Genomic DNA, 13,383 nt, shown 5'->3' on the forward strand with positions numbered 1-13,383 from the left:
ATGTCATTGTTTTCACGAGTATAAAGCGATCATCCGCTCAGAATTCTTTGTTTATTCGGCCCGCTAACTTTGGACACATAGTTGTTCATCATCTCGCGCTCGCCAGTCATTCCTTTCCTTCAATACCAACTTCCAGCCATACGGAATTCAAGTCTTCGGTTCCCTCCAACATGAAATCACTCATCACCAACGAGCAACCCATCCCTTGCATCATTCGTGCCTGTCGATACAGTGTGAGTTGCCTGAAGTCACACGACGGAGATGCACGACTCGAGATGCCGTTCGAGGTTACGACTTTCCTGAACAGACACCTACTCAGCGAGATCCGACGCCTCGATCAGCGAAGCATGACAACAACGTTGGTTCATGAGACACTTCGAGAGTGCATCAAGGAGCAATTTCAGGCTTGCAAGAAAGATTCCATCCGCAGCTTTGCCCATTCCAAATCGGTTGCAGAGGCTCTGATAAACGCTACCACTGCTGTTTGCGATCTTCAGGAACGATTCGTGGAAATAAATCCTTCGGACTTCGAGATTATCTGGGACGACTACGATATCAAACGGATACTGCGAGGCTTCGACCCTGAGGTCAAGCCTTCCCTCGCTGCGGCGCTTGAAACGAGGCTGCTGAACACGCCACCTTTTATTAAGGGAAATCATTTCGCCGAGCTGTGCTGGTACGAGTCGCTGCTTTCTACTCTGCGCAGTGTACTGCTAAGCTTCGTCGATGACAGTGATGCGGACATGGTAGAGGAGGCACAAGATGCAGCTCTGGCCCTTACTCCTGCGATTTCGAGGTACATTTGCATATTTGTGTAACCGCACCCGTCCATGTCTCATCCCACTTCACATGGCTTCCACAATTTGCTTCTCCCTACCTCCTGAGCACTGTATTACGTATAAAATATATCAATGATATGATATGATTATGAGACACAAGATACGAACAACTGTCCCTTTCGCGTAATGAAGCGTTGGTTGGGTAAGCATGTGGCTACGCCGCTGCCTGGCCCAGTATCATGGGCTTGCAAATGAACCTGTACTCAGTCGAACATGGCCATGTAATCGCATCTGAAAGCTCAGTGGTGCAAGATCTGTACTAATGTCTCGCTACACTTCCGTGGGACTGCGCATCTGACGTGATAAGGAGTGAGGAACCCATACAGACTGAAAAGGCCTCGCGGCTTGAGCTCAACAGTTGCCGCCAGATGCTCGATTGCTTTGAGAACCCGAAGTACACTGTTGCTGAGCGATGTATCGACCTGTTCTAGACAGCCTTCGGGATGCGTGGTATCCTCGTATGCTTTTGTTGAAGGTAATGAGCTGCTGCCGAAATCATTTACCTGGTGAAGGCGTGAGGTATGTCACCATCGTGCAAGCTGCAATTCTTGGTGGCCAAATCTGGTCAAACGGTTTCAACGTAAGAAGGATTCTGTGGGAGAGTGCTTGAGGCAAGGCAGCGGTTGCTATATTATCGGCAATGCTATGGCAGCTGGAACAAGAAGGCTGTTGGGATCCTCATATAGCGGTGTAACAGGAAGTAGCTCGAGAAGAACGATAACATTAACATGCTGTTGTTCTCCTACTGAAAATTGCGGTAGCTCAGTCAGCAGCAGACAGAGACAAAGGACGTAGAGCCTTGACGGCGCATTGTCCGAAAACACTGTCTCCACACCACGACCCGAACCGTAGAGAGACCACAACATCCCCAATGTGCTGACGACATTGTCGACAGACCATGCACATCATGATGAGTATATCAACGGCCCGTTCCCCACCCAGCCTTCGAAAAATCAGACAACCCCGGATTTTAACCCATCCTGGCCCACCCACCACCACCGTAGTATACTGGTTATACTACCCATCCATCACAATGCCCCTACTCCCACCCACCAACCCCAACCTCCTCTCCCCCAACATGCCCGACACCGACGCCCACAGCACCTCCGCCCCCTCCACCACCTCCAGCAGCATGCCCGACCGCCTGCGGTCCCTCGCCCTCGGCGGCGGCAAGAAATCCCCCCCCGCCACCTCCGAGCCCTACCACCCCTCCATCCGCGCCATCACCACCATCTCCCCCAAAGCGCCGCTCGGCGAGACCAAGTACGTGACCAAAGGCACGCCGCAGGTATGGGGCGGCGTAGCATGGACGCGGCCGCAGGCCCACGATCCCTCGCTGCAGGAGGCACTGGTCCGCACCTTGGTTGACGGCGCGCGGGGGCTGCCGACGCACGTGCTGCTGGTGCCGGACGCGCAAGTCGTGCGGGTGTGCGCGGAGAGGCACGACATCGTGATGCTGCTGTCGACGTTTGAGGACGGGCTGGAGGGGGGCTTGGACTGGCATGATTTCGTGACCGGGGTGAAGGCGTTCCTGAGCGACGTGGATGGTAAAGAGTGCGAGTTTCGCGATCTGAGGCACCAGATGGGGGGGAGGCTGGCAAGATTGGTCGGGCATACGGACCATTTTGATATCTGGCAAAGGGGCATGGTTAGGCTGGATCATTTGTGTCAGCTGGTCATTGTTGATTGCTGTGATTTGGTTGATGTGCCGCCGAAGCCGAAGCCGTCGCTGGTTAGGCGCTTGACGCAGAAGCTGAAGGCGTGATGGTAAGTCCGTTTGCTTTCTCATCGTCTGCACGTGCATTTGCTGGTGATGTCTGCGTTCGTGATCACGCTCGTAATCGGTGATGTTGACCTGGTTCTTTGCCTTGATAAATTATGGCCGCTTGACGAGCTATTACACCGTAGTTTCAAATACATCATAATAAGCCTTCCAAATAACTCTTCTTTGAATCCATGTGAATGTTTGAAACCATCCTGTAAGGAGCGGAATTGTCGCACGCCGCCATTTACATTTAAGAGCAGCCTCAAAGCCCCGCTTCACAGCCATCAATCCATTGCCGTTGCTCATTTGCGTTGTAATCACAGTCTCAACTACAGCATTGCAACTCATGTCCTTAGTTTTTCCCCTTGCGTGATGTTGTTTGCCTTCCTAGATAAACCACAATTAATGTACTCTCCAAAGAGAAGTCGCGTTACTTCCTTTTCATACATACTTTTCCAGGCAATCAGATCATACCTATACCCTATGCAACTGAGTGCCTCGTGCCTTGTGATCAGTCCGTAGCAGCAAGAATTTCGGCGGCAGCACAAACATGGAGCTCAGCTTCCGTCGAAAAGGAGAAGACAAAGAAAACCGCTTTCGAGCTCCAATGCGATGTTAACAATGTGCATAAAGAAGTGTCGTCCATGAAAGGGGTCTCTGAAAGCGTATAACAACGCCATTGTTCCCCCTTATCCTAAACAATGTACAGTAGGTCAGCAGCTCACCCATAAGTATCCCATCTTCGAACCAGGAAAACAGCTCGATAGACATCAAACTCAGCTACTCACCCATAGCATCCCCTCTCCAATCAACAACGAATTCCAATCCCCCCCAACACCCCAGAAAAGAACCGCAACAACCATGCCCCGCCACATCGCCATCGACTCCAACACGAAACTCGTCCCCATCCTCCCGACAACACATGTACGCATCCGGCGCGGGCTGATGGACTGGTCCGTCTTCGTGCACGGCTGGCACTGTGGGGCGATCCCGGACGAGTACTGGACGCCGTCGGAGATGGGCATCGTGCTGGACGGACTGATCATGAAGCTCGAGGACAAGGAAGACAAGACGGTGCACATGACGTCGTTCATTTCGTGGTTCGAGGACCGCATCGCCGAGATGCTGCTCGTGGCGTGGAGAGGCGACAAGGAGATGACGGCGAAGGCGAGGAGGGAGTGGGTGAGGGATTTCGCCGAGGTTTGTGTGAGTGCGGTTGCGGTGAGTACGCCGAAGAGGAAGTAAGGCAGGAATGAGTCACTAGGATCGAGCGTGTTGGCGTGCGTGCGAGATTGTCCCGCTTGATGCGGGATTCAGGCGGTGGAGCGGGCCCTGGTGGTCTGCTGATAAGTAAGTATGTATGAATCGTTGTACTGCTCCTGTTTTGAATATGCTGTTGTGTTTCGTTAGCATGCATGAATCCTTCTTCTCCCTGTGTTATATGTGTTTTGCCATGCAGTCCTGCGAGAAATTATCGTATTCTTAGACGGCAAGCTGCCGCCATCCCAATGCAGCCTATGCTGCGCAAGAGAAAAGACCCAAAAGCAAACCTACGACTGCTGCTGCTGCCGCAGTCCCCGCCCCAAGCCCCAACAGCCGACCCCGAGGCAGCAAAACCCCAAGCCCAGAGCCCAGCCGCAGCCAAAGTACTTGTTGATCAGCTTCTTCTCCCGGACCAGCCCGACAGCGCCCAGTTGCCCGAAGGCCGGCAGCACGCGGCGCTCACGGCGAGCGCGAGAGAACGGCAGCGTCATGCCTGTAGACTAATCAGCAGCATCATATCCTAACACCTTTTGTCGAAAAAAACGCACGCAGGGATGGATGGATGGATATAAACTCACTCGCCAGGCTCCACAGAGTACACGGGCGGCGGGTGCGCCAAGCCCGCCTCGCAGTCGTACTCGGGCGGCGGGACAACGCGGAACGGCATGGGGCGCGGGTCGCGGCCCCGGGTCACGGCGCGCGGGAAGACGGAGAGCTCGATGTCGACGCCGGCGGCGGTGCGGATGGTGCGGCGGTCGTTGGTGGGCTCGTAAGCCCACCAGTCCGCTCTGGGGAACAGCCGGTTGAGGACATGGGCTGCGGCGTACTGTGCGAGGGTCAGCGGTTAGCCGGCTGGTTGGTGGTGTGGGTGGTTGCGTACGAGGGCGAGGCCGATGCCGACGAAGGTGAACACGGCCATGGCGACGACGCCGGCGGTCTGCATGGTGGGCGGGCGGTTGGTGGATGTGGAGATGCGGTTTGAGGAGGGAGTGGTGTCAGACGGCGGTGCGTTGGAGATGGTGGTGGTGCTGGACGTTGTTCGTGAAGCGGTGGGCGGTGGTGTTGTGGAGAGGAGGAGACGCGCAGCTGAGCTGGAGGAGTACGGTGAGCGCGCTCAGAGTTTGGCTAAGCGGCACCGCTTCGCCGGTCAGAAATATCTACGCCGCCCCTGTTTCTGGCCTTTCGCTACTACGCCATGCTCTGAGATCTTCCATGGAGAACTAGACGGCGGGCTTCCGAGCTACAAAATGGCATTTAGAAGCCAAAACACGGTAGCCATTGTCAGTGGAAATCGTATCACGACACGCGCTTCTAGCCATGAACGTGAATTTCAGAGCCTACGTCACCACAGCGGCCATTCGGCGCGGCTACGGCGCAGCGCACAGGGGCTGCTTGCGGCAAACTTGAATCAAGGTCTGAGAAGCTACCAGCGTTCACTGAAATCCAAGTGAGCTGTTACTTGGTAGCCAAGCTCCTTCATGGGCTCCATGTCCGGCTGGGACGCGTCCATTGCGCCGTCACTGCGCCGCTCCGGCCACGGATGGCAGCCCAGGCTCTGATGTTGCCGCCGCAGCGCGCGAACGAGAATTCCTTCATGAACTCGGGGAGCTGCCGCGATGGCACATTGAGCGGGGTCTCAACTCAGTGCGATCGTCTGCCAGCGGGCGCGCTCACGAGCAGCCATTACGCACACGAGACGAGGTCGCCGTCGCGGTCGCAAAACTCAACACCAAGGCTACCTCTGACGCACGGCGAGACGAAGCTGCGATCCTCGACGACGCTGCGGCGCAAGGTCGCCAACAACGCGCGCTCAGCTGCCATCATCGTCAGCGTCCAAGTCCCAAGATCTCACCGCTCTCTTCCTCAAGCGCCAGCGCAAGGCCAGCCAGATTGACGAAAAGAAGGTCGCGTCAGCCCCAGGCAGTGCAATAGGAGCGACACTGTGACCAGTGACATAGGCGGAGCCCAGCGGCCACCAGCCGGTTTCCAAAAACTAGTTTAATCAAAAGATTTGCCCCCGTAGGGGCGTTCTAGAGATTAAACTAAAAAGAACAGCTACTGCGCTTGATCTAAGCCAAAAGGCAAAGAGAGCTGAAGAGGAGAAGGAGACGGAGGCGGGCGGCCTTTTATGTGCGAGCTGGCTTGCGAGGAGAGCTCTGGTCATCTGCACCTGTTGCCCCGGCAGCAGGCTGTGCTAAACCGGATTGGGGTTGGGGTAGAGAAAAATGTCTCGCCTCGAGGTGAGTGATCGGGCACGGACGTGACAGCTCGGATGCGGCAGGACGCACAGTTGGCGCTGCTCACCTGCTCTCCTGTCTGGGTGGTTCTTTGGCAAGTGTTCTCGCTACTGTTGACCCGGCGCTGTGACGCGAGCGAGCAACAGTCGCAAGAGAGACATCTTTGTGGGATCATGAGACTCACGGTCACAGCGTCTCAGCGCTCCACTGGTTGATGAACCGCAGCCTCCTGCTTTCAGAACTTGACTTGAACCTGCGTTCAGCGGGACTGGCATCGGGCTGCGAAGATACCGCGAGGTCATGGCTAAAGTTATGCTGGGATAACGACAGCTTCACCAGTCACACACGTATTGCACTGCAAATTGATCGCATCTCGCGAATGAAATTCAAGCGTCCCAGCCAGCTACGTTGTAGTCATCGACAGTCAGCCGCATTCGTCGGACCAGCTGCATGAGAGCTCCTTCAACGACGCGTCTCCCGCCTCTCAATGTCCCTATCCAGCTCCTCGGCTCTGTCCATCGCCGTTGTGAACAGGTCAATGTCCCCCTGGTCCATCGCCATGCGAACTTCTCGCCAAGCCGTCTGTCCTCGCTCGTAGTCGCTCTGGTGGAGGAGGTTGAGCTGTTGTCCCGCAACCCGCTCAATGCTGTCAAACATGCGCCACGCAGTGGCTTTGATGCGCCTCTTGCTTAGCTCCCAGCGGCCTTCGTAGTGTTTTTCGCGGTTGGCGATGCGCTCAATGTCAGCAAACAGGCGACGCCGACATTGCGGGCAGCGGTCTTGTAGCGTATGACCGCCTCTCTGTGTGAAGATCTCGCCGATGAGGCAGTACGAATGGAATGTGTGGCCAGCGGAGCAGCAGAGGAGCGTTCGGTCATATCTTGTGGAGGTTGGTGGTGTATCTGCCGAGAGGCGGTCCAGGCATATGGCACAGGTTTCGCCCTGGTTGAAATGCTCCCAAACGGGCGATTCTGACTCCAGATACTGCGTGATGTTGCGGATTAGACCGGTGTTAGGATCCATGGCGCTTGTATCCGCACTGCCTGTTGAATACAGTATCCACTGATGTTAGTTGTAGTGTCTACAGTACGTGGAGGGGTAGATGTTCCAGAAGTGGCTGGAAGCGCGTCGGGTTCGCTGAGAGGCGCCACGAGAGCGCTCCACCTGAGCGCCGCCTCTCCCGCACAGCCAACCTGCGCGCCGCCGACCGCCCCATTGTACAGCCGGCCACGCCTACAAACGCCGCCCTCCCCAGCCCGCCTCCGTCCTCCAGACACCACCTCTCCTCCGCGGGCCAGCGGCAACACCACACCGCGCGGCCTCACCACCCGCAACAACAACAACAACAATGCAGTTCGCCATCCCGCGCCCGCAGGCGCCCACGCCCTCCGCGTCAGGCACGACGCTCCACTCGCGCTACCGGTCGTCGCCGCACACGTCCACGTCTTCGCTGCCACGCCAGACTCTGCACACGTCCACGTCCTCACTCCCCCGCCAGGCAGCCCCAGCCGCCCCTCCCCCTCCACCCGACCCCCGCCAGCGCCAACCCATCCCGCCCCGCGCCGCGCACCGCATCAACAACTCCTCCTCCACGCAGCGCGCGCGCCCCCTCTCAACCTTCCCGCAGCTGCTACGCTCGCAGCCCGGCACCATCACGCCGACGGTCCCGCTGCGCATGCGGGCCAAGACGAAGCTGAAGCGGATCGCGTACAAGGTGAAGAAGTTCGTCGTGGGGGAGAAGGCCAGGGCGCCGCGCCCAGAGGAGGCGCAGTGCGCGTGCTGGCACTACCCGCCCGAGGGCTGGCGGTACTGTCGGTACGATGAGCATGTCGCCGAGGGCATTGCGGGGGTGGCGGGGTTGCCGAGGCGCCGTTGATCTGGTGAGTCGTGTTCGGTTTGGTGGAGGCGATGGGAGCTGATGCTGTGATGCTTTGCAGTACGACTCCGACGCGGATACTCGACCGCCACCGCCGCCGGCGCACATCCCGACCCAGATTTCGTCGATTTGAGTACGAGTTCCGTCGATGTGGTCCGTGGTAATGACGGTGCAGGCAGATGGGGGGTTCTTTGTGCTGGGGAGATGTTGTTTGCTGCGGCCTGGACTGCTTGCTGGGATTCATGAGCTGAACAAAGGACGGGGCACCGGCGGTTTTCTTTGTCTTCATCAGAGCCGATTGCACAATGACGGGTTGCTGGCGTGCGAGATTTCGTCCAATGGCTGAACATTCTAGGGGTTCCTGGGACGGCACTTCTGCTGCATGTACTCTGTTTCGAGTACCAATGTAATACAATTTTCGCCTTGAAGTACGGATTGCGATTTCCACGTTCGCGATGGGCGGTCTTGAGATTGATGGTGTTGGGTGCACGGTGCGACGTCTGAGTCGAGAGAGCGGGGAACCATGGAACGCGAAGCGAGAGAATTCCCCGCTCAGGCAGTTCGATCAACGCCAAGTGCTGTAGTGCAACAAACGGCGCAAACGTTAATTCGACTGCTGGAACTTATGAGCGTGTCGCTCGTGTAGCAAATGCAACAAATCATCGCTGAAAAATCATGCGCAGGAGTTGTTGATATGGAGGCAGAATCCGAGCATTAGTCTAAATGAAAACCTGTGAGAGACCGTAGTCCTCAGCCGTGTTTCGAGCGCTGTTCTTTGCCATGAACATAACAAGCAAGAGGCAAACTGGTCCTTTGGCGGTCATTTGGGATTTCAATGCGCTTTGCATAGAATATGTCAATTGCAGAGTTGGAGCACCCTCATTAGGAAATGGGTTGATAGATCTGTTCCCGTTGTTTTTGTTGTATACCAGCATCATTCAAACGTTCTTGTTGTTCATCTGTTTCTTTGGTAGCCATCTCAAAGCGTGCGCCACGACACTCCTGGTCCGCAACCTCCATCACCATGCAGCCTATCTTTTATTACCATCAGCGCCACTAAATCTTGACAACCTTCTTGCCTATCGTGCCTTTTGTGCTCTTGCGATGCCTGTTATGTCGCTCTCTGAATGCTCTACATCCTCTTCTTCTGGCCCGTTCACGTTTTTCCAGTCCTCCATCGCCTCGGCTTCAGAAAGCACAGCAGGTAAACCAGGTGGAATTTCTCTCTTTCCTGCTCTGAGCCTGACAGTCCCCTTCATTTCCTTGCTGCATAGCCCAGCCGTTTGCCCTATCCCCCAACGCTAAACGACTGCCCCTTATCCCTTTCCACCACAATCACCATAACCACCACATCTGCAGCCCCATCCCCTTGCATATATGCCGTTTCAACGGCTCACCTGGGTGTGACAGTTTTCTGCAAGATAGCCGGATCAGTCGGGACTGTGGACAACAGGGGATCGTTGTGGGTCTCGCGGGGCCGTCGGTGGGGAGTTCGCTAATAATCCTGCCCGGCGTCAAGGTGTTGGCTTCGGCGGCAGCAGAGGGGATGATACCGTGGCTTGGCCAGACACGTGTACGGAGGGCAGCGGCAACGGGCTCGTATATGGAAACGACGTGAGTAGGGAGGGGGCGCGGAAGAGCTGCTCGAGACAGTCGCGGCAGTAGTCATGGTGGCATCCGGGGAGCGTGGCGATGTCGAAGAATGCATGCGAGGAGCAACAGGCGATGCAGATACGGTCGGTGGGGCGCGAATTGTCGTTAGTAGAGGTAGTAGCCACGCCCTTGCCCTTGTTGCATATGCCTCTCTGGGTGGACGAGTCGCCGGCTGTTGCGGTATCACCATCCTCGTCGTTATCGCGCTGGGATACCCAACGCTGCCGTTAGCTAAGTGTGACAAAGCTGCAGTAAGACACTCCTCGGTTGCTACTGCTGCCGGCGCTTTTAATGCCGTCGCTTCTGGTGTCGTAGCGTTTGGCCGAGGTGGAAGTTCTTTAAGGGCACATCACCATCCTTGTCGTTGTCGGCCGAAACGTGCGAGGCCGAGTGATTGGCGTCATATATGGGAGGTTGCGGATGGGTTCTGGCGATGAGAAGTAGAAGGGGAAGAGAAGTAGCCTAGGCTGTTGTCGTTGATGATGCTGGCGCAGGGGCTCAAGTGCGCTGCTCTGTCTGTGTTGATGGGTGACGTCGGCCGCAGCCCGGCTCAAGCCCAACGAGCTGCGCCGATCCAATCTGGCAACTGGCAGTGCGCCGTCTGAGAACAGCACCACTCCACCTGCTAACACACGTTCACTGCCCGGATCCACCGCCTGGAGAAACCCCGGCCACAGCGCTTAGACCTCTCCATCACAATGCCCGGCTGCCATATGCTTCCCACCACCGCAGCCCCTCCTCCATCCATCCGCACCAACCTCGCCGCGCCTCTCCAAACCCGACAACCCTACTCAAGCACTCCAGAAAACCCGCAACTCAGACCACCACCTCAAACACCCCCACCATGAACGCCTGCGAGCCCTACCAAGAGTACTACTCGCACCTCCTCGCGCGCTGCCGCCGTACGTCTCCTCCCTCCACCCTCCCTCCCCCAAGCCCCACACTGACCAGACCCCCACCAGAACTCGCCGAGCACCTTTGGCCCAGCCGCACGTGCTTCTGTCGCCTCGTCCCCTCGGGGCCGGCCACGGCGCGCCTCTACACAGCAGTAATCTTCGTCTACGGGCGCGGCCGCGACTTCTCGGCCGACAGCTCGACCGTCGACAGCCCGCTGGATGCCCTGCTCGACCTGCGCCGGAGGCTGAACCTGGCCGTCGCCGCGCTGAGGCGCAACCGGAATGTCAATAGGATTGATGTTGTTAGGAGGGGGTAGGTGGTGGACATAATGGACAAGTGATTGGTCGTTCTGGGACATCATGGGCGGAGGGATGGCTTACTGGCTTCTTGGACGATAATGGGCTTTCTATTGATCGGCGGCGCTGGAAGGACGGATGGGTGGTGGGATGATGGCGGCAGCGGCTACTGTCTGCCATCGCGGACGCTTGCATCGTAGGTCCGCGTGGTCCATAGTAAGAAACTGCTCAAAATCATCTACCATCCTGTGCATGTGTCTGCTTCGGGTGTCTTCCTTCTCCCGCGTCTTGTAACAGTCTCTCCTGGCTTTCTTCCATACCAGCCAGATTGACACTGCTGTCTGTTGGGTAGACAGCGAGGTTGCTGACTTTCCATATATACTTGGTCTCTGTGTTACCGCCTTGCGTGGCTTGCAGTACATTTGATGCAGCTCAAACTGCGAGCCCCCGTGAGAAGCCATGCTTTGAGCACTGGCTTGGAGGGGGTAACAGCATCCTGAAAACCATTTGGGGCTTTCGTCTGAGCTGGAATATCGCAGCAACTTGATGTGCTCCCTATTCCATTTCATATATCAAATCCGCTGTTGGCCTTCTCATTTATCTTTCGAAGATGCCATTTTTAACATCCTGTTCCTATGATACCCCAGATGTGTAGCACCAATCCGTGGCGGGAATTCGTATATCGTAATATTCCTGCTCTTAAAAACGCTTGTGAGTACTCGGCAGCGCGAATAAGCAATGCTCGCCATAAATTTAATTTGACGAGTCATATGGGGGATTTGCTTCTTGCGGCCTTGCCTCTTCAGCCCACTTCAGCACGACCGTACACACGATACTGGGTGCCTGCGTATACTTCCAGCATCGAGGGCCAAGATTGTCACAATATGAATAATAGAGTCATCGATAGCGGAAGCAGAGGCAACGGTGTCGACGTTGGGAATGGGAAGGGGGAATGCAACGACGAAGACCATGAAAGAGAACTTGGACAGCTATAAAACGCATTCCCGTCACAAAGAAACGAATACGAGTCCTGCCAGGAAACTGCGAATGATGGACACGGCAAGATATTTTGAGGAGCAAAGTACGCTCTACCATCGTAATCTACTTGTATCATTGCTGGCTCGAAAGCCCTTGTTCTGCACCGTAATCATGTCAACGGCGTCTCCTCAAAGCGCCTCAAAGCGCTTCAAAGCCGGCATTTGCATGGGCTCGTGGAGACCTATCGCGCCCTGTAACACGCAACCGACGATGTTTACGTCGAGGTCTTTGAGAACCGGTGTGTAGTTGTTGGCTAGGCAAGATGCTCCGGCACTACTCTACGCGGTCAGCGTAGGTATTCCCATGTTCGGCCATCATCTCTTGCTCGGAGCCCCGGTCTCAAGCCAGCATGAAGTCGCAGCTCCATTTCCCTGCTATCCCATTATGGTGACTCGCTGTTGCTGGAGGTCTGTAGGATGTCTTGTTGGTTACGTAATTCATAACTCGCCGGTGCATAACCAGGCCAAGGCGGCAGCCAGGGATTCGATCAGAGAAGTCCGCGATATCAGGGCTACTGACTATGATGGTTCTGTCAGTCCGCAACAGCAATTTGAAAAGCAGGTAACATGGACATTGGTAGCCGAGGCGCGAAGGATCATCTTCTGCAAAGAGCGCAAGGCAGGGCACCATGTGCTACTCTACGGCTGCGATCTATGTGGGAGCAGATGTCAGAATAGGTATACTCATTCAGCCGCTCAGAAGTAGTGGGGGGTGGCTCATAATGCACGCCACAGAGTCGGCACTATCAACCGCAACCATACCCAAACAAGGCAGAGCTTCCCATAGCTACCGTGCAAGCCACCTGCGGAACCTCCGCCAGCGGCCGTGGTCCGTCACTCGTTCTCGGCAGTGCAGGCATGGACGATGGGCGCAGATTCTGTCGCCTCTTTGACCTCGGCAGGCAGACAGAGAACTCTGATTTCGATGTCTGCACTTGCAACACTTCCACATGTTTGCTTGTTGTAGTGTAGTTTCGGGTTGAGATGTTGGTGGCTTGGAAACGAATTCGACGGGTCTCTCAATAAACAGCCCTGTGAATATTTGTGGTTATGGTGAGGATCGTGGGACTCGAGCAGGGAGTGCGGGTTAAATACCGGGGAAGTATGTCTCACAAGTGGCAATATAAGCACAGCTGTGCGGTGGCGGCGGCAGATCATAGGCAGTGGGGCTGATGGCCTTGCTGGCGTTGAACGTGCAATCCTTGGCGAAAGAATTAGTGTTTAGCAATGTTGGCGGTGGATTGGTTGCCAGCGGCTGCCACGCAATCTTGGAACCGCCGATTTACCTTCATATAGAAGCAGCGGAGGCAGCCTTGGTAAGATAAAGGAATAATACACGAGGCAGAAGGTACGTGCTGGACAACAGATCTGCAAGCGAAATGCCGGGAGCGACGGCCTGAACTGGAGAAGCAGCTAGGGAAGATGTCAGCGGTTCAGGAAGTCAGTGGGAATAACGCTCTAGAATGCATGATGACAGGTACCTTTGAGCTCGCGACTACGTCCCGAGGGCACACCTGTGC

General features: G+C 56.0%; 5 protein-coding genes across 5 annotated transcripts; 3 read left to right on the top strand and 2 right to left on the bottom strand.

The window, feature by feature from the left end:
* On the top strand, nt 1–818 carry SLS55_006019 (uncharacterized protein; the record flags this gene model as incomplete). The annotated part of the gene is made up of 2 exons (XM_066777457.1): nt 1–8; nt 137–818. 2 exons carry the CDS (start codon nt 1–3, stop codon nt 816–818), a joined length of 690 nt encoding a protein of 229 aa, XP_066631552.1.
* A 1,099-nt stretch (nt 819–1,917) lies between these two features.
* SLS55_006020 (uncharacterized protein) lies at nt 1,918–2,604 on the top strand (the record flags this gene model as incomplete). Its single annotated transcript, XM_066777458.1, has 1 exon — nt 1,918–2,604. The coding sequence occupies one exon, from the start codon at nt 1,918–1,920 to the stop codon at nt 2,602–2,604; it is 687 nt and encodes a 228-aa protein (XP_066631553.1).
* Nucleotides 2,605–3,465: 861 nt separating this feature from the next.
* On the top strand, nt 3,466–3,849 carry SLS55_006021 (uncharacterized protein; the record flags this gene model as incomplete). The annotated part of the gene is made up of 1 exon (XM_066777459.1): nt 3,466–3,849. The coding sequence occupies one exon, from the start codon at nt 3,466–3,468 to the stop codon at nt 3,847–3,849; it is 384 nt and encodes a 127-aa protein (XP_066631554.1).
* A 592-nt stretch (nt 3,850–4,441) lies between these two features.
* On the bottom strand, nt 4,442–4,786 carry SLS55_006022 (uncharacterized protein; the record flags this gene model as incomplete). Its single annotated transcript, XM_066777460.1, has 2 exons — nt 4,442–4,693; nt 4,781–4,786. 2 exons carry the CDS (start codon nt 4,784–4,786, stop codon nt 4,442–4,444), a joined length of 258 nt encoding a protein of 85 aa, XP_066631555.1.
* A 1,780-nt stretch (nt 4,787–6,566) lies between these two features.
* SLS55_006023 (uncharacterized protein) lies at nt 6,567–7,127 on the bottom strand (the record flags this gene model as incomplete). Its single annotated transcript, XM_066777461.1, has 1 exon — nt 6,567–7,127. One exon carries the CDS (start codon nt 7,125–7,127, stop codon nt 6,567–6,569), a length of 561 nt encoding a protein of 186 aa, XP_066631556.1.
* Nucleotides 7,128–13,383: the final 6,256 nt, after the last annotated feature.

This window comes from Diplodia seriata, assembly GCF_021436955.1.
Source record: "Diplodia seriata strain FDS-637 chromosome Unknown scaffold_6, whole genome shotgun sequence".
In the NCBI taxonomy this organism is placed as follows: Eukaryota; Fungi; Ascomycota; class Dothideomycetes; order Botryosphaeriales; family Botryosphaeriaceae; genus Diplodia; species Diplodia seriata.